The sequence below is a fragment of the Staurois parvus genome, unplaced genomic scaffold (genome assembly GCF_062004578.1).
Source record: "Staurois parvus isolate SC_StPar_1 unplaced genomic scaffold, SC_StPar_1.0 ptg000025l, whole genome shotgun sequence".
Classification (NCBI taxonomy): domain Eukaryota; kingdom Metazoa; phylum Chordata; class Amphibia; order Anura; family Ranidae; genus Staurois; species Staurois parvus.
This window is the reverse complement of record NW_028317821.1, coordinates 8,111,048-8,132,320: the sequence shown is the minus strand read 5'-3', so window position 1 is coordinate 8,132,320 and position 21,273 is coordinate 8,111,048. Positions and strand designations below refer to the sequence as shown.

General features: G+C 42.5%; 1 protein-coding gene and 1 long non-coding RNA gene across 3 annotated transcripts in view; both read left to right on the top strand.

Moving 5' to 3' along the window:
- Nucleotides 1–8,225, top strand: part of IGF1 (insulin like growth factor 1) — a 116,810-nt gene extending 108,585 nt beyond the window's left edge. For both annotated transcript variants that reach the window (XM_089651816.1, XM_089651815.1), the window contains one exon: nucleotides 3,740–8,225. In XM_089651816.1, coding sequence (XP_089507942.1) covers nucleotides 3,740–3,799 — 60 coding nt within the window. In that variant the 3' untranslated portion in view covers nucleotides 3,800–8,225. The remainder of the gene's footprint in view (nucleotides 1–3,739) is intronic.
- Nucleotides 8,226–9,761: 1,536 nt separating this feature from the next.
- LOC149471229 (uncharacterized) lies at nucleotides 9,762–20,945 on the top strand. Its single transcript, XR_016306213.1, has 2 exons — nucleotides 9,762–10,618; nucleotides 20,757–20,945. It is a non-coding gene; the product is annotated as an uncharacterized LOC149471229 (long non-coding RNA).
- Nucleotides 20,946–21,273: the final 328 nt, after the last annotated feature.

Here is a 21,273-nt window from a genome sequence, read left to right as displayed (position 1 = left end):
AAAGGCTGTCTGTTTTGTTGCGGTAGAAAATGACACTCTAAATCAAAGTTGCTTGGCATAAAATTACTTTTCATAATAATACACAAGTTTTGTTAATAAATGTATGAATTCCGGTACTGAATCATCTATATTAAATGTAAACAATTACTGCATCATTTACCAGTGATGACGCTCAAATCCTTTTTGGATTTGAGTTTGGATTACTTATGTAATGCAACACATTAATAACATGACATCTACAGAAACTGTGCAATTAACCACTAAAGTCAAGAAATGTTCTGTAGTCTAAGGAGTTCCTAGTCTTCAGTTGGAACTGCTTAGGGAGGTATGAATTTTATTGAATGATATGCCAAGGACTGCAGCACTTAGGTTTACCTTTTTGATGGCACCTGAGAGGCTACCAAAGCAGAGACTTAAAACCATCAGATCAAACAAAAACTTAGTCCAAAAACTAGCAAAGGTTGGGGCAGTCAGTAAATGACCCAATAAAAAGACAACCAGAAAAAAGCCAGTGTCATAACCAAAGCAAACAAGATTCGTTAACAACAGAATGTGTTTACTAGCAAGAACTTTTGGTGCAGACACTGCATAATGTGCACATTTAAACCACAGCATCTGACCCAAAAGGAAAAATGCTAACATGAGAGATGCCCATGTAGTGCTGGTACCTGACCATGGATGGTGAGTGAGTACAGTAGCCCTCCACAAAATGTTTAGTCAAAGTTGAATGTATTTCTTGCTTTCAGCCCTAGGATTTTATTTTAAGTCCAATTCCCTGCCAAACAACCAAACACCTAAGTTGGCTCTGAGAGATTTTGCAGTCCAAGTTTTTTTGGAAGTTTTTAAATCCAAATTTCAACACAGATGTTACTACAAGTGGATCAGAAGGGGAAAATTCACAGAAAAGTCAATTCAGAATCACAGATCCTAAACTGTAGCTAAATCTCACATAAATACCTTTTTAGAGCACTGTAAGTAAAAAGGATTGCTTGTTCTGTTAAAAATACTGTTTTATTCTTCTTGTTTATTTTCCTGCACTGTGCCCATCCGGCAGACTCTACTTGCATTGCAAGTAAAGTTTTTCTTACCTTAGCAAATGTGTTGAGTATTCACTTTGCAAATAACAGCTCATCAGTTGGTTTTGCTTGAACATGACTAGATGATGGAAATCAGCAGAGCTTAACCTCATTAACTAAGCTAAGGGAAAATTCCCTTGCAAAGTGAACAGCCTATTTGCCTTTAATAAATCAACCCTTTTGCAGAAGCCTCCTATGGTTGTGTACACAATGCAACTGAATGAAATATTGTTTATTGTGGTGGCTACATGAGAACATAACAGTGTATCGTGCATTGTTAACCTTGTTGGCAGCAAGAATAACTTAGAAGGCCTAGAAAGAATGAGGGACTGAGTGAAAAAGTCAAAACCAAATTATCTGCTGCTTAAGGAAGAAGATCAGCCTAGAGAATCAGAGATATAAGCTTGAATGAGCTGCTTCAACATGTTCAATTTCACCACTGAATTCTAAGTGGTAGTCAAAGGAGACACCTACCTCAGTCTTTAACAATAAGAACAAAGCTCTTCAGATATAAGTGGTAAACTGCACCCTCCGAGCTGAATTCATATGGAGTGCCAAAATGCAAATCTGATGACCTGAAATAAAACAACAATTTAACCCAGGAAGAATGTTTTCTACTTTCAGATAGAAAGGACTACATGATTTAATTAAAAAAGTGCCTGTCAGTCACTGAAATCCTGACCTCACGTGACCAAGATGGGACTTGATATCTAGAAAGAAGATTAGGATTTTGTCTGAATGATTGAATGACACGAGCGGCACACACACACACACATAAAAGGGCAGAACCCAAAGGGTATGACTAGGTATTTATGGGGTCCATCTGAGTATTACATTTCTTTTCTACTCATTCCTTGTAAATAAAGTTGAAATCCCTCAAGGATGTAACTTGCTGAAAATGGAGGCCACTTGAAGACAGTACAATAGCTCATTCATCAACCTCAAAGGAAATCTGTGCCGAACAGTTTTTTGTAGGTTCTCTAAAACTATTCAGATGCAAAAAAAAAAAAAAATTCTCTTTACAAACTTTACAAACGAAACGTGGCACTGGTTGGAAGTGTGAAATTCCAAATAAGAACCTCCAGGTCCTTGCTGATATACTAATGTAGCATAGGCTTCAGATATGCGCAGCACTGAAAAGTTGCTTGTTCTGCTTGGTAACAATTCGGTTAGACAACCAAGAGACATATCTCTTGCATGATCACCTCAAACAATCTCCAGTATGGTTCAGATAAGCTGAAAAATGAACAGGGTGGGGTTACCAGTTAGCACAAACGATTACAAAAAAGAATGCCTGTAAAAATATTGGTAAAGACAATCTTCCTCATGCCAAAATGTTTCTCAAAACCAAGTCAGTGACCCATTTTCAGAGTTCATCCTAAAATAATCCAAGAAATGTTTATAGTTAATACCATTTTAGGGGAGCAACTGTCCTTCACAGCAACTTCCAAAAATTTAAAAATTTCCAAATCTTTGTTCATCCAATCCTCACAGTTCCAATGAGGGTGTGGGACCATTCTAAAAGAATGGCATTTGCCAGGTTGATTAGATTAGAAAGTTGATAGACTGCTTGAGAAGAAAACTGTTGTGCTGCACAAGAGGGTTTATTGTATAGTTCATAAATAACAAAGCTATTGATGGAGAACCCCATGAGCTGTTCTTTTTTTTGTGGACTACACTGAGTGAGTTTTTGGCAGCATCACAACTCAAGAATTGTTTTATTTAAAGGAAATTAAGGCATTTCTCTCAATGGAAAGAAAGAAGATTTGCAGTTTGCGAATATTTACAGTCATTAAATATAGCTGTACTGATGTTGAGTGAGTAAAGACTCAAAGTGCCTTGTTGGCTATGATATCTGATTTTGTTACTGTGACACAGAAGTTAGGAATTTCACTGAAAAAGGAGCAGGATAACAGAATACCATACTACATGGGTAGGATTTATACAACTAGCCATATTACCAGAGTAGACGAAATGTTCACCTAGACATTTTCCAACTGGCCTTAGCAGAAGACAACTGCTATAGCATCACTGCAAAAGCTCCGTATTGCAGCTGCACCTCAGAACCTCACTACATGTTGTGTTTTAGAAAAGGAGCCCTGGCAAAGTTGCAGACTTAAGAAGCAAAGGATAATACACAGTGAAGCCTGCCTCATCATTACCTGTCAGGTTATAGTTTCTCATTGGTCCTCCAAGTCAAGTGCCAAGGAAGCCATGGAATGCATACACTCCACTGAAGATCACTAACTAGCCTGAAACAGATGAACTCAATTTAAAATAGGCTGCTGTATACTACGTATTAGAAGACATGTGTGCTATAAACTATCATTCTTAATGCACAGTTAGCCAGGGGGGAGAAAGAATGTTTGTTTTTTGTTTAAGCTGTAGAGTTGATAAAAATTTGCAGCAAGAAGGAAAAGGCTTTGTCAAGAGCAAGCGATGAGGTTAGGAGTAAGGTCTAAAAACTGATATCATACACTTGAACCTGAAGAATATACACATTCGCATTTCTGTTGCCTTATGGGACACAAGGTTCCCATTTGTTCTGCTTATACTGTTTGGAACTGTTAATTGTTTCATTATAGAACTATTTTGCACCTCAGTGTATACATTGATACCTATTAGTTGTCTGTGTAACTATTTATTATGTATGTGTATTACAGGAAGTACATCAGAAGAATGCAAGTAGAGGGAACACAGGGAGCCGAAGCTTCAGGATGTAGATGCTGTTACCGCTCAAAGTCTTGAAAAATGAATGTGGCATGTGCAGGATGTAATACTGAAAAGTAAAATCAAACAGGGAAAGACAACACTTCTCTCAATCAATGGGCATTCAACTTCTGAACAATGCAATTCCATAAGCCGCTGATGTGCATTTCAACCAGAATCATAACAACTCACATAACCGACCTAGTGCTCTGTAATCTTTCACCTGTTAAACCTGTCCTGTACAAGCATTTGTTTTAATAGCCTGTTTCCCCTAGAGGTCCAGAATAAATGGCCTTCTTGATTGCACTAAAACTAATCAATGTTTTTTGGGTACTGGAGGCTTGTCCCAGACTTGTCTGAGAGTTCCTTATATTTGCACTTCTCTGCCTGGGCTGTTTAGTATCCAGTGTCCTATAACATTGTTTGCCTGCCCGTCTGTATTTGCACACTTTGATTTCCAATAGAAGTAGCAGAAACAATTTATTTTTCCAATCCTGATGTTCCTTAATCCCTACCATCCTCTGAATATCGGTTGGGTTCATACATTTCACAAAAATGGCTGAATTTAACCACCTATTTCTGAATATATTATGATACAGCAGTTAAACACTTGTCTAGGCTCATAAGTCACTGATCTGTCTTGGTAACAAGCTAGTTATTTGTCCAGTGGTAAACATTTGTGTTCAATCAAAGTAGTAACCTGTATATCACTAATGCACATATATAATTAGGTATGTAGAGCTGTAAAATAGTACAATGGTGCTACCGTATGTTAAAGTGAGTGTTGTGTGATGATCTGGTCAAGAATGCTAACTGGTAAAAGCAAACACAATTTCTGTAGGCTAATACTGTGGCCTTATTATGTATTTGGCATTTAAATGTAAGGAAGCTAGTTAGTAGACTCAATGTGAATCTGGACATAGTTAGATATTTAAGTTTAGAGTTGCACCCTTTTTTAAAGTGCAGAGTATTATTTAATACATTCAAACAACTACGTTACATGTTTTTGAAAAGATGACTACACTATTGCTTAGCATCCCTTAGAACTGCATAAACTGAAATATGATTGTCTGTGATTGGGTTTCATGAAGCTGTCTGTCAATATCATACACAAATCCTGCTAAGGTTCTTATTAATGTTAAAGTGTAGCTCTGAGGAAGAATATTACACCTGCTTTCCAAACATGAATTAGCCCTAATACATACTTGGCTTATCCTACACCAGGAGCTTCTGCACTGATAGCATGCAGGTTCCATGCAGACCTCCTGCAGTTCCAAGATCCTAGGGCCACAAGAAGCTGATTTTGTGCTTCTCTCTTTAAATTATTCACATAAAAACTCACAAACAAAATCTCACAAGTAGCTGAGCCTAAAGGCTGCTATACACGGGTTGAGCTGGTATCGGCCATTTCAACATAAACTGGCTGACATTCAGCCAGTGTGCACAGCAGCCTGTCCAACAGAAGCAGGCCTAACGTCCAGCTTCTATCAAATGGACATGTTGGAAAATCAGCAGCCAACCGGCATCCAATCAGTGCTGGCAACCAATGACTGTGAACACTGGCAAGTGCAACGAGCTCATCATTTGCTCTTCAGCTTTTTTTCATTCAACCCACTGGGTTGAACGAAAAAAAAAATACCTGTATGTACCAGGTTTTAGACTGGCCATACACCAGCAGAATTGCCTTTGAAAATATTTGTTTATGGAACATTCGTTCAATTTTCTAATGGTTAGTAGGGTCAAATGAAAATTTGTGTTCTACTGTAGTGGTAAGGAAATTCAAAGTAGCAGGATGGAATGTATTTCTTGAGTGAACAAAATTCTAACTGTGAATGTATCATACATATTGTAAAGAAATCCGTTGTCTGAGATTCCATTTAAATAGCAGGTTGACTTAATGATTGCAAGAAAGAATGTTCGCATGTACAATTTTTCTATGAACTTTCAAAAGAAAACCCAACTGCGTATTGGCAGCTTTAGCTTGGGACTACATTTAAGATTTTGATCAATTGTGAGCAAGAGACAATTGCCCTTGCCAAAATCAATCCTGTTTTCCTCATTCAGCTGTTGATTTGAAATGCCTCCATTCTCTCTGTGTTTTTCATTTGTAAAAGAAAAAAAAACAGATGAAAATTGCATTAGTGTGATCAAACACAAAGACCAGAAGTCCTCAAAGATAGGAGCTGGAAAACACTGGGTTACCTGCTGAACTCTCATTAACTGTTATAGGATCAAAGGTGAATATGTGGGCTTTGGGTGAGTGTATTTGAGTATATTTACTTAAGTACCTTTAATTATGGACTGAGATAGCAAACAACAAAGGCTTTGTGCTGATATAATGGAATACACATTCAAGATCATTTTGAGTATCACTACAAGCCAGGATTTCCAATATAAGCAATTTGATTATTTTTTTTTCCTCTAAAAACCACACAATGTATAGGGACTTTTTTCTCAGCAGTTACATCCTGTCCTTTCCAAAGTAGAAGTCCAGACCTATTTCCTTCTTCACACTGAAATATATTTGTCAGCATCAGAACTGGGAGGAAAATGGTTAGCAATAGCTAATTCATAACAAACCAAATGAAAACAGTCCTTCTTCGAGAGGGTCCTGTCATAGCACTTAAATGATTGCTTCGGTCAACTTGCAGAAAAGTTTCTGTATAACATTTAACAGTTTTGTTTCGCTTAATTTGTACAGCAGATGTCAGAAAGGACAGATCCCTTGAGTCAATTTACGTCAATCCATTGAATCATGACCCATGTTCCATATGTGGCTTAAAAAGGAGGAACTTTCAGTTTATGGGAAAGAAGCTGCCCATTTTTACATGCTAAAAGTATTACAGTTATTGGTTTTGGAGTAACTAAAAGATCTGTAATCTCTTCAGCAAATTTTTAAAGTACTGAAATCGTCAAAAATGAAGAAAACACAATTAGAGTTAGTATATTGTATTACAGGCACCTTTATAGAATACTCATACAAACATGTCAAACAGTTTTATAAAATAATCGGGCTACATTGTCATTTAAGAGTGCTTTCCACAGTAAACTAAACTTCAAGCCCTGATAAGACAACTCTAAGTAGCAACATTTTCTGGCATTGCAGAAAATCCATTCAGACACATTCAGGTAGTCGTCTCCTTGTATGCCATTATATTTGATCAGATTTGCCCAACAACATCATTAAGGCAATAGAATGAAAAAATACTTGCCTATGAGGATGGGGAGGATGGAGATCATTTGATGTCACTGCATAGAGGCATCTAAAGCAATGCAGTGCATACTGTAAGGACATTTTACATCAGAATTAGGTTAAATACTTAAATATAAGAGATGACTACACTTACAATATTGAACCAAACCATAGTTTAAAACTTCAAGGTATCCATGCATTTGTGCAATGTTTTTATTTATAGCTATAGAACAGTTGTACTTAATTAAAAGGCCTTTGTTCAGATCAGATAGAATTGGGCTACTATTAAATGATTACTTTAGTACCTTCAAAGGGCTGCAATAGTATCCTCATGCAACATGGTTCATTTAGTTGTTAAATAGACCCTATGAGGTTGATTCACTGAAAGTATTCAATGTGAACACAGGATCATCCTATTTACCAACATTCACTTTTCAATGTAAACATTCATTCTGCTAAGTTAACAGTCTTTACTTTGATAAATCAACCCTATTGCACCTGCAACCAGGTATCTCAACTTTAGTCCTTTTCTCACAAATTGAACTGTGCCTTCATTGAAAACACGTCCATTTGGTATATGAAATCATTTACAGAAATAATAATAAAATATGCTGAAAGTCTAGGGGCAACCAATGTTAATACAGTATATCAGTATGATAATTCATATTTTCATTTTCCAGTTGTGCTCAAGTAAACAGCGCATTGAATATGTAGCAGATTTGCTTTTACCAGTTACTTTACTGACCAGAAGTGGTAAAGTGGTGCTATTGATTTTTTAATGAAGTACTTGACTAAAATATAATAAAGCATATGAACTATATATTTTTAAACATAGGAAATGGCAGTCTTTGTTTAAATAGATTTCTCTTGAATTGTTTTTTATGTCATATATTTTAAACTCTGTGCCATCTAAATTTTAATATTGTCATCTTAATTAATTTTGTCTGCTGGAACCAAAGCTTTGAAAAAGGTTCCCAGCATTATATGTATGTAGACTCAAATGTCTAATTGCAAGACCATAAGCTGTGCAAAAGACAGTTTTTGCCTTTGTTGGTATTTTTTTTTTTATTATTATTTTTTTAATTAGTGCTGACCAACCTTCCTGCACTTTATGAGATATATTTGGAATAGTATGTCATTTTTGTGGCAAACTGGTAAAAAATACAGATCACTTACGTTGATTGTCTTGTATAATCTATTCATTAACTGAAATGATCACTAGTGCAAAGCATTAAATAATATCCGTACTTTTGTACAGGTATCCTTTAATTTAACAAACACACCCAAGGTCTTATACTTACCTGCCCATGCTCCTCTTTAATTCATATGTTGTGGATCACAGGAAGCAACACACAGGAAGCACCAGTTGTGATCTCTCTTCTTTTGTGCCTTCATGGGAAAATCACGTTCAGTCCTACAGAGAAGTATGTCATACATCACAGCAATAGGCAGTATCTCCAAAGGAATGAAATATTTCAGGGCATGAGAAAAAGTAAGGGACTGGCCAGAAAGTTTGTAACTTTGACTGTGTGACTCACCATAGGCCATAGTTGCAAATGTGCTGAAAGCATAGACAGTTGAGTATAAGACTTTGAGGGTGCTGGGGGTGGGGGGAGCATTAAATTAAAAGATAGCTGTCATGATTTAAGCCTTTCAATCTCACATGTTGCATTCCATGCATTAATTGGAGTGAGTGTAACTGACCTAATATTACTGGGTTAGAAATTGTACTAAAATAAAATACAAAAAAATAATTTAATGCAAATTAAAGGGAAACTAAGAGAAATAACACCAGTTACTATTGCTGACCTCCTTCTGAAAATGCTAATTACCTGGCTGGTATGCCTATCCAATGACTTTAGTAAATTTAGTATCACTGACCTAGAACAAACATGCAGATCAGCAAATTCACAGTGAAGTAAGAACTATAATCATGCCTACTTGTTCCAATTTAGTAACATCAAAAGTATTAAAGTGATTAATTCACTAAATCAGTCTGTCAACTTGTATTTTCAAAAAGAGAGGTCAAAATTGAGTTCCTCAGTACAAGTTTCTTTAAAGGTTAAAAGTTTGCTTAGATCTGGTTGGATACTGTTCAGCTAAATCACCTGCCGCCAAAACTTCTAGAGGGTCCCTAGAAGGGTCTAGAAGTTTTGACTTGGTCCATCTGAAATACTGTGGTTTTTCTGATGCCAAGGGAGGATGTGGCACTCTACGAAAGCTAGCTGTTGGGTAGACTTAAGCGATTAAATGACCAGCTAAAGGAGAAGCTGTAAAAAGTACTTATAATATTCATAATTATTTACATAATTTCTGGACTTCATCCTTATATTTTTAAAATCATCTTCATGTGAGTTCAACTATCGATAAATTAAATGTAGGGGTTTGTTATAGGCCTCTGAACATAAAGGATGAAGAAGAGATTCCTTTCACTGACTGAAATGGCTGGGAAACTGTGTAATGTCATTTAACTTCAACTATTTTGACTGAGCACATGGAACTGCACACTCAACAAAGGTTTTCCATTTGTCGAACAAGTTGTGGGACAATTTCATGGGTTAAATGGTAGAATTCCTAACTAAAAAGAATTCTTTATTGGATCAATTTTTTTTCAAAACAACACAGCTCATTACAGATGTGCAAATTAGAAACAATTTGGGTAACAGCAATAATAGTCTACTTATATTTGCCATAGCAATGGGAGGCATGTGTGTATGACAAGACCTCAAAATTTCAAAATGGCTTACTCCAGTAAGCTGTGCTCCTTACTGTATAATGCTAAATGGGACCAAATAAAAAAGGATGACAAGTGGAAATGCTTTAAAAAAGAAAATAAATGAGAAAAAAAACTGTACAAAATGAAAAAAGTATAAAACAGAAGGGTCATCCTTGTCGTTGCAGAGTTACAAGGAATGTAACAAGAGATCAAGAGAGCAACCAAGGTATCTAAGATAGATTAAAAAAAAAATATTGCCACAGTAAGTAAAAAGAAAAACCCCAACACTTTGAAATATATCAATAGTAAACAGGTAAGGAAAGAAAACATAAAAGATGAACACAGGAAGTTGGCCACATATGGCAGCTGATCACAAAAGACAGGACTAATAGACAAAGCATTACTACTAATACCAGTGTACTAAATGTACCTCTGTGGTTGACAGAAATCAGAAGTAAAATAAATCACCAGTACCAGATGTCTTACACCTGAGAGTCCTGAGGGAGCTCAGCTCTATTATAGCCAAGCCGATATTTCTCATTTTTAATGTGATTGTAAAGGCTGAATGTTTTTTCTATGCCTGAAGGTAAAAAAAAACCTTCTCTGCGATGTTCCCCCCACAGCCCCCTAATACTCACCTGAACCCCCTCTCAATCCTGTGATGTGCACTGGAGCCTCGGTTGTCCCAAATCTCTCTCTCCTCATTGACTCCCACGGCTGTCAATCACAGCCAGTGGAGAGAGAGTGGGGGCTGGGTCGAGTCGTGGCTCTATGTGTCTTATGGAGGCAAAGAGTGCAGCTTGGGAGTGAGCCTGCACCAGTGCCCCCATAGCAAGCATCAAGGGGGAGAAGCCAGGAGAGCCATGGGGGACCTACGAAGAGGAGGATTGGGAATGCTCTGTGCTAAACCACTGTACAAAGCAGGTAAGCATAACATGTTTGTTATCTCTCTTTTTTTTTTTAATTAACCTTTAATATCACTTTAATATCACTTTAAAGACTCCTTACTGAATAGAATGGTACCAAATGATTGTGGTAGAGTCAATGCGATACTGATATTAAAAAATAGTTGAGATGTATACCAGGGAACTACAGACCAGTCTAACTAACATCAAAATCAATAGTATGTAAAATATATGAGGGTATGTAAGGGATTATATTTAAGAATTTATTTTCAAAAATGGTATTATAAGTAAAAATTAACATGGGTTTACCTTGTCAAACCAGCCTGTTAACGTTCTATGAGAAGGTGTATAGTAATTTGAATTGAGGAAGGCCAGTGGATGTAGTTTCTCTGGATTTTGCTTAAAGCAATATTAAACCCAAAACCAAAAATGTAATATGGTACAGTTTACAAATCCATAGATGTGGTGGCTGCATTATTTTTTTTTAGGCTTTATTCTCTCTGTTTTCACTTGGGGATTTGGCTAGTGACACACCCACCACCTGTATTAGGGTCCCTGTACACTGAATGAAGGAGCAAAAGATCCTGTAAGTAGGAGTTCAGTTTCAATCTTAGCTGATGATACCAAATTATAGAGGCACAGAACTTTAGCACAGGATGTAGGAACATTACAGGAAGACCTTAATAAAATAGAGGAATGGGCAGCTACATGACAGAGTCAGTGAATACAATGTACAGGGGTATGAAATTCTAAGCAACACAAATTCAAACATACACATACACAGTCAGGTTGAAGTTAATGGACCTGTGCCTCTTTTCAACCTTATCAATGTTAGACTTAAAGTACCTCTAGTCATTTGACAATTTTCTTGGAAATTGTAATTTTGAATACTACATATTCTATTATTTTTAATGTAGTGCCATGTTTACCTAGTTGCCGACCGCAGATAGCCGAATGATGGCTGCACTGCACCTACGGACACAGCTGATTACGTGATGTGGTAAAAGGCCAATCACAGCAGCCTTTTACCACATGATCAGCCGTGTCCAATGACACGTTGATCACAGGGAAATGCAATTGCCAGTTTTCGGCTGCACTTTCCTCACGCTTTCAGAGCAGGGATCAGCACCGTTCATCAGGGCACTGATGATCAGTGCCCAGCAGTGCCACCCACCAGTTCTGCCCACCTGTGCCCAGCAGTGCTGCCCACCTGTGCCCAGTAGTGCTGCCCACCTGTGCCCACCAGTGCCCAGCAGTGCCACTCACCTGTGCCCACTTGTGCCTGTCAGTGCAGCCCAGCAGTGCCACCAGTCAGTGCCCAGCAGTTGTGCCAGTCAGTGCCCAGCAGTTGCGCCAGTCAGTGCCCAGCAGTTGCGCCAGTCAGTGCCCAGCAGTTGCGCCAGTCAGTGCCGACTATCAGTACCCATCATCAGTGCCGCCTATCCATGCCACCTCATTAGTGCTGTCTATCAGTGCTGCCTATCAGTGCTGCCTCATCAACGCACATCAGTGAAGGAGAAAAATTACCTGTTTGCAAAATTTTATAATAGAAATAAAGAAACTTTCTGATTTTCCTAATAGGTTCCCCATTATTCTCCATTTTGTAAGCAGAATGTAACCTGGCATCTTGTTTTCAAACTGCAAGTTCGTCTAACAATATACAAGAGATGAGATGGCAATGCAAAGAATTATTCATCTTCTGATATTAGTCTAATCAACTATTCTTTTGACTAAAGCCAAATGGGCTGTTCTTCTTGAAAAGGAAGTTGCACTTTGCAAAGAATTTTTCCCTAGAGCATAGCGAATATGGGAAAATATAACTTTGCAAATAGTGCAAGGTAAATGTAAAAAAACTATTTTGCTTCATTCCCTTGCAAAGGGAACAGTCTATATGCCTTTAGTAAATCAACACTTATGGTCGTCTAGAAAAGCTGTACTACTAGTGTTTGGGCAGCAATAAGGCTTCTTACACTATTCAAATATAATGCTGCATGCAGGGCGGACTGACAACTCACTGGGCCCCCTGGAAAATAGGAGATCATGGAGCCCCCTGTGTCCCCGCCCACACTCAGGCCTCACCCACACAAAGCCCCCCCCCAGCTTGCACTGTACAAAAGCATCCTCCGGAGGATCAAAACTGGGTGATTTACCATCGGCTAGAATAGGAGGGAAGGGCAGGACTAAGGAGGCGAGTGTCCAGAGAGGTCGAGAATTAAAGCTGGCGACCCAATAAAGCAGGGTTTCGCTACCTTCGAAGAACTATTGGCAAAAAGTTTGGGATTTCAGAGAAGCCCTGAAATAATGTTCAGATCTACAGCTCACAGAATATTGGAGCGATCAGCAAGCTGTTGATATAACAATTCTTTTTAGTAATAGCATTAAAAAAATGAAATAAATATTAAAACTTACCAATTTAATGTGAAATTGTGCTTGCATCTTTCTGCACAGATGCTCAATTCTAGGTCGAACCTGAGATAAGCAGTGCACAGGGGGCAGCAGGGCAGAGCACGGGGTTCAGGCAGACGCAGTACACAGGGGGCAGCAGGGCAGAGCATGGGATCAAGCACTGCAAAGTATAGGAGTCAGCAGGTAAGAACACAGGGGGTCAAGAGGGCACAATACGTGGGGGTGGGCCGGAGGGCACACTACATGGGGAGCAGCTGGGCACATTATGGGGCACACCACAGCATATTATGGGGGGGCACAACAGGGTACATTACATGGGGGGGCAGCAGGGCACATTATGAGGCACAGTAGGACACATTACATGGAGCAGGAGGGCACATTATGGGGCACAGCAGAGCATATTACATGGGGGCATGAGGGCACATTACGGGGCACAACAGGGCATATTACATGGGTGCAAGAGGGCACATTATGGGGGATAGCAGGGCATAGCATATGGGGGCATGAGGGCACATTATGGGGCACAGCAGAGCACATTAAGGGGGCAGCATGGCACATTATGGTGCACTGCAGGGCACCTTACAGGGGGCACAGCAGGGCACTTTATGGGATGCAGCAGGGCATATAACATGGGGGCAAGAGGGCACATTATGGGGCACAGCAGGGAATATTATATGGGGGCAATAGGGCAAATTGTGGAGAAGAGCATGGGACATTCCTTGGGGGCAAGGGGGAACATTTTAGGGCACACAGCAGGGCACAATATGGGGCACATCTTAGGGAACAGCAGGGTATATTATGAGGCACAGCAGGGCAAATTACATTGGGGTAGGAGTGCACATTATGGGGCACACAGGGCAAATTACATTGGGGTAGGAGTGCACATTATGGGGCACACAGGGCAAATTACATTGGGGTAGGAGTGCACATTATGGGGCACACAGGGCAAATTACAGGGCACATTTTGAGGAACACCGCAGGGCATATTGGAGGGCACACAGCAGAGCACATTATGGTGCACACAGCAGGGTGCATAAGTGGGGCACACTGCAGGGCACATTATGAGGAACACAACAGGGTACATTATGGGGCAGAGCATGGTGCATCATAGGGCACACAACATGGCACATCATGGGGCACACAGTAGGGCAAATCATGGGGAACACTGCAGAGTACACATGGGGAACATTGTAGGGCACACAGTAGGGCACATCACAGGGCACACAGTAGGGCATGGGGCACACAGCAGGGCACAGTGGCTTAGTGGTTAGCACTTCCGCCTGGCAGTACTAGGGTCGTTGGTTTGAATCCCAACCACAGCACCACCTGCCTGGAGTTTGCATGTTCTCCCTGTGCCTGCATGGGTTTCCTCCAGGTACTCCGGTTTCCTCCCACACTCCAAAGACATGCTGGTAGGTTAATTGGCTCCTGTCTAAATTGGCCCTAGTACAGTATGTGTATGTATGAATATGAGTTAGGGACCTTAGATTGTACACCCCTTGAGGGTTAGGGACTGATGTGAATGTACAATATATATATATATAAAGTGCTGCGTAAATTGACGGTGCTATATAAGTACCTGAAATAAATAGGTTACATCATAGGGCACAGGGCACACAGCAGGGCAATCATGTGGCACACAGTGGGCATGGGGCACATCACAGAGCACATGGTAGGGCACATCACAGGACGCAGGGCACACAACAAGGCAAACAGCAGGGCAATCATGGGGCACATCACAGGGCATAGAGCAGGGCACACAATAGGGCATATCACAGGGGACACAGCAGGGCATGGGGCACAGAGTAAGGCACATCAAGGGGCACACAGCAGGGCATGGGGCACATGATGGGGCACACAGCAGATCAAGGGGCACACAGCAGGGCACGGGGCACATCATGGAGCACACAGCAGGGCATGGGGCACATCATGGGGCACACAGTACAGCACAGGGTACATCATGGGACAAACAGCAGGTCACCGGGCATACAACAGATCATGAGGGACACAGCAGGGCACACAGCAGGGCATGGGGCATACAGCAGGACAGACAGCAGGGCTTGGGGCACACAGCAGGGCATTGGGCACACAGCAGATCATGGGGCACACAGCACGGCATGGGGCACAGAGCAGATCACGGGGCACACAACAGCGTTCAGGGTACCAGGGGCGGACTGACCATTTGGAAACTCAGGCACTGCCCGAGGGCCCGGGGTCAGTAGGGGGCCCCATGAGATGCCCCTGGTACCTTTTTCATAGGCTTTTTGAGTTTGGGCAAGTACACAGGGGCCCCATAATCCCCTATTGCCCCATGAGTTGTCAGTCCGCCCCTGCAGGGTACTCAGCAGATCATAGGGCATAGAGCAAGACATGGGGCACACTGTAGGGCACGGGGCACATAGCAGGGCATGGGGCACAAGGCACAAAGCAGGGCACAGAGCACAATGCAGGGCACACTAGAGGGCACACATAAGGGCATGGGGCACACTAGGGCACATTATAGGGGGGGACAGCAGGGTACATTACATGGGGGGCATCAGGGCACATTATGGGGCATATCAGAGATCATTACATAGAGCAGGAAGCCACATTATGGGACACAGTAGGACACATTACATGGGGGGGGGGTAGCAGGACACATTATGGGGCATAGCAGAGAACAATGCATAAAGCAGGATGGCACATTATGGCCCACAGCAGAGCATATAACAGGAGGGCATGAGGGCACATTATTGGGCACAATGGGGCATATTACATGGAGACAAGCGGGCACAATATGGGGGACAGCAGGGCGTAGTACATGGGGGCATGAGGGCACATTATGGGGCACAGCAGAGCACATTAAGGAGGGCAGCATGGCACATTATGGGGCATAGCAGGGCACCTTATGGTGGCATAGCAGAGCACTTAATGGGACACTGCAGGGCATATTGCATGGGGGCAAGAGGGCACATTATGGGGCACAACAGGGCATATTACATGAGGGAAATAGGGTAATTATGGGTCACAGCAGGGGATGTTACATGGGGTGAGGGGGCCAATTATAGGGCACAGTATGGGGGAAACAGTAGGACACATTAAGGGGCATATCTTAAGGAACAGCAGGGCATAATATGAGGCACAGCAGGGCATATTACATTGGGGTAAGAGTGCACATTACGGGGCACAGCAGGGCATATTACAGGGCATATTTTGGGGCACACATCAGGGCATATTACAGAGCACACAACAGGGCACATCAGTGGGAAACACTGCAGAGCACAGTATGGGGCACACAACAGGGCACAATATGGGACACAGCATGAGGCATCACAGGGCACACAACACGGCACATCATGGGGCACACATTAGGGCAAATCTTGGGGCACACAGTAGGGTGATACACTGTAGGGCACACATGGGGCACACAGTAGGGCACAGGGCACATCATAGTGCATAATGCAGGGCACAGGGCACACAGTAGGGCACATCACAGGACACATGGAAGGGCACATCACAGGGCACATAGCAGGGCACAAGGCACACAGTAGAGCACAGGAAACACAGTAGGGCACACTGCAGGGCAATCATGGGGCTCATCACAGGGCACACAGCAGAGCACAGGGCACACAGCAGGGCATGGGGCACACAGAGCACATCAAGGGGCACAGAGCAGGGCACAGGACAGATCAAGGGGCACACAGCAGATCATTGGCCACACAGCAGGGCACGGTGCACATCATGGAGCACACAGCAGGGCATGGTGCACACAGCAAGGCATAGGGTACATCCTGGAGCACAGCAGGGCATAAGGCACACAGCAGGGCAAAAGGGCACATCATAGTGCATGCTACAGGGCACACAGCAGGGCAGTCATGGAGCACACAGTAGGGCATGGGGCAGATCACAGGGCACACAGTAGGGCACATCACAGGACACATGGAAGGGCACATCACAGGGCACATAGCAGGGCACAAGGTACACAGAAGAACACAGGGAACACAGTAGGGTACACAGCAGGGCAATCATGGGGCACATCACAGGGCACACAGCAGTGCACAGGGCACAGAATAGGGAAAATCACAGGGTACACAGCAGGGCATGGGGCACACAGTAGGGCACATCAAGGGGCACACAGCAGGGCACAGGGCATGGGACACATCATGGGACACACAGCCGATCTTGGGACACATAGCAGGGCACAATTCACATCATGGAGCACACAGCAGGGAATGGGGCACACAGCAGGTCACAGGGCAAATCATGGGGCAAACAGCAGGGCACTGGGCACACAACAGATCATGGGGGACAATGCAGGGCACAGAGCAGGGCATGGGGCACACTGCAGGCACACAGCAGGTCACGGGCACACAGCAGATCATGGGGCACACAGCAGGGCACAATGCATAGAGCTGATCATGGGGCACAGAGCAGACCATGGAGCACACAGCAGAGCACAGGGCACACAACAGATCATGGGGCACACAGTAGGGCATGGGGCACACAGCAGGGCACAGAGTAGAGCACAGGGAATACAGTATGGCAAACAGCAAGGGTAATCATGAGACACATCACAGGGCTCACAGCAGGGCATGGGGCACACAGCAGGACACGGTGCACATCATGGTGCACACAGCAGGGCATGGGACACACAGCAGGGTACGGGACACATCACAGAGCACGGGGCACATCATGGGGCAAACAGCAGAGCACCAGGCACATGACAGATCATGGGGGACACAGCAGGGCATCAAGCACAATGCAGGGCACACAGCAGGGCACGGGGAACACAGCAAGGCACTGAGCACACAGCAGATCATGAAGCAAACAGCAGATCATGGGGCACACAGCAGGGTATGGGGCACACAGCAGGGTATGGGGCACAGAGCAGATCATGGGTGACACAGCAGGGCACAGGGATACAATGCAGAACACAGAGTACACTGTAGGGCACACATCAGGGCAGGGGGCACACAACAGGGTACAGGGGCACACAGAAAGGAACAGGGCACACAGCATGGCACGGGACACACATCATGGCACAAGGCACAATACAGGACACAGGGCACACAGCAGGGCACAGGGGCACACAGCAGCGCACGGGGCACACAGCAGAGCACACAGAGGGGCAAGGGGCACACAGCAGGGAATGGGGCACACAGCAGATCATGGGGCACACAGAGGGCATGGGGCAGATAGCATGGCACAGGGCACAATGCAGGACACAGGGCACACTGTAGGGCACACAACAGGGCATGGGGCACACAGCAGGGCATGGAGCACACAGCAGGGCACACAGCAAGGAACGGGGCACCCAGCAGAGCATGGAGCACACAGCAAAGCATGGGGCACACAGCAGATAATGGGCACACAGCAGATAATGGGGAAAACAGCAGGGCACAGGGCACAGCTGAGCAGGGAGGAAGCTAATCTACCTGTCAACTACCTTTGATTGATAGGTAGATTCCATTGGAAACTGTCATGGGGCCCCCTACTGAGAATGGGCCCTTCAGCAGTGCCCGAATGGTCAGTCTGTCCCTGGCTGCATGGGTACATAAGGAAAAAATAGGTTAAAGTTATGTTATAAGTTATATTATACTTCCCTAGTGTAAGTTAAAGTGGAGCTCCACCCAAAAGGGGAAGTTCCGCTTTAAGTCTTTGTCCCCCGCTCCCCATTAAGGATTGGCACCTTTTGGGAGTGGGTACCCGAATTTGACAGGTACTCGCCCCCACTTCCGCTGCGATCACCTGAGGCGATCGGAAGTGGAAGTTGTCCTCCCCGCAGTCTTCTGGGACATGTTGCAGGTCCCAGAAGACTACGGGGCCATTCAAAAAGTGCAGCGCTTCTCACGCATGCGCAATGGGCACCTGGCTGTGAAGCTGCAAGCTGTCACAGCCGGGTACCCACACTGAAGATGCCGGTGCAAGGGAGAGAAGACGGCCGGTGAAACCAGTGATGGTGAGGACACCAGTGGACCAGGGGCGGACTGACCATTTGGAATCTCAGGCACTGCCCAAGGGCCCTGGTCAGTAGGGGGCCCCACGAGATGCCCCTGGTACCTTTTCCATAGGTTTTTTTGAGTTTGGGCAAGGACACAGGGGCCCCATGAGTGGTCAGTACGCCCCTGTGCTGGACTGTATTTTAAAAGTCAGAAGCTACAGTTTTTGAAGCTGCTGAGTTTTATTTCTTTTTTCAGCTGGAACTCCGCTTTAATGTCAACTTCTCTCATTGCTCATGTTTGGTCACCTTACAACAAGCTGAAGTGGGCCAGATGTCCTCAGATAAACAATCAGTGCTCGCTCCCAATTGCAGCACTAGCACAGATTAAACATTACATTTTAATGTAAGGTCTTCTTAAAAAAAGGTTTTATGAAAAGCAATTTCATAACTTTAGAGCTAATAGCTAACATATTCATTACAAAAACACATAGTAAGAAGAGCATTTCGTATTTTAATTCATTAACTATAATGCGCAAGCTTAAAAATGACATATACGTTTCTATCAACACAAGCCCTGCAAAGTCACAAGGAATACTCCAAGGCTCAAAAATGAAGGATTGATTCCTTTAGTAAAGAAGTAAAAAGTGGTAGTTAACATAAGTCATTGAATAAGTTCACCATATTCTCTCTTTAAAGGAAACATGAGTTGAGAGAATAGGGAAGCTGCCAATTCTAAGCGCTCATTTTAAAAGGCTGGTTGCCTATCTGTCATGCTGAACTATAATGCACACAGGTCCTTCTTATTCTACTCTTATTTTACTCTGACTTTCTGATTTGCTTGTTCCATGGCAGTGACTCAGAAAGCATTAACCCTTTGAGGACCGTAAGATTTTGGAAAGCCAAAAGAATCAATTTTTTTGTTTTTAAAGTTCATACACTTCAGTTGCTGTAACTAAGCCATTTCATGAAATAATTGACAAAAAGCTAGATCCATTTGTTGTTTGTTGATAAGAACTAATATTTTGACTCAAACCAAAAAAAAAAGAGTTTTAAGTTCTTAATCAGATGATACACGCAATTATAAAAATTGGACAAATACGTCCATTGGTCCTCAAAGGGTTAAAGGTTAATAATAGCAGCCTCTGAAGCAGATTTCTTTTAAATATGTTTTCTTAGGACACTTTTGTTGCTGATTAAGCCAGCTAGCTTCATGTCTTTGGGCAATATATCATATGAAGCAGAAGACAAGTAAATATGAATGAAAATCTTAATGGCATGGCATAGCAGCCATATCAATAATCCAATAGGCGGCACAACATTTAAAGTAGAATTAGAGGGAAAACTTTTTTTTCTTATTTTGGATAGAGTAGCGGAAGGCTATAACCCCCGTCAATTTTATTTTTGCCATCTACGTGCCATTGAGGAAATTTCCCTTTACTTATTGGCTCTTAACAAAAACAAGAAGTGAGAAGAAATCCCACCAAAGCGAGGGAATCCTAGGTTGCCACCAGAACTAGTGAAACGTTTTTCCCTCTGTTACTGTTCTGAGGACAACCCAAAATATGGGATTGGTGATGACAGTCACCAGACAGAGAGAGAGGGTGAATCTTTCTAATAGGGACATAGGCAGCAATAAAAACCTGACAGGTGTTCTATTCCCTATCCACTCTATCCGAAATTTAAAAAAAAAACGTTTTGCCAAGTTGAACCATTTTAGTTTGTTTGGTATAGGAAATCATGTGATTTTTAGACAATATTATTAGAATAAGAAGCAAAAGTAAAATTAGTTGCTGCATGATGGAGTAATAGAAAATCTCACTGCTTATTTTAGGCTACAACCTGACAAAACATGGGTTACTCAACTGTTTGTCAACAACACAAACTGGGATGACAAATATCAAGTGTCAAGTATGAAGTCCAGATCTACTTACCTACTTTTATGTTACTACCTTTCATCAAAATTCTGTGTGCGTTTACACCATGCAATATATAATCAATAAAATTTCACTTGATAAACCAACTTTAGATTGAGACAATGGTTCATTGGAAAAAAAAACACAACATATTACCAGAGACAAAATGTGAATATGTTAAAAGCACACAATTGGCAGAATCAGGATATGTTTACCTTTAGTAACATGTTCCATCCACATTCGGGATGTAATATGTAACATATTACTAATGCTGCACCTTACTGCCTGAGTGTAAAATTGTGACATATCTGAAAACAGCACAGCTGTGTAGGCAGGGCAATCTGTGAATGACTGAACTACAAGTCCCGTCTGCCACAGCGGCAGATAGCTTGTAGTTCTCAATGTACTCATCAGCACCTGCATAGTTCATTGACA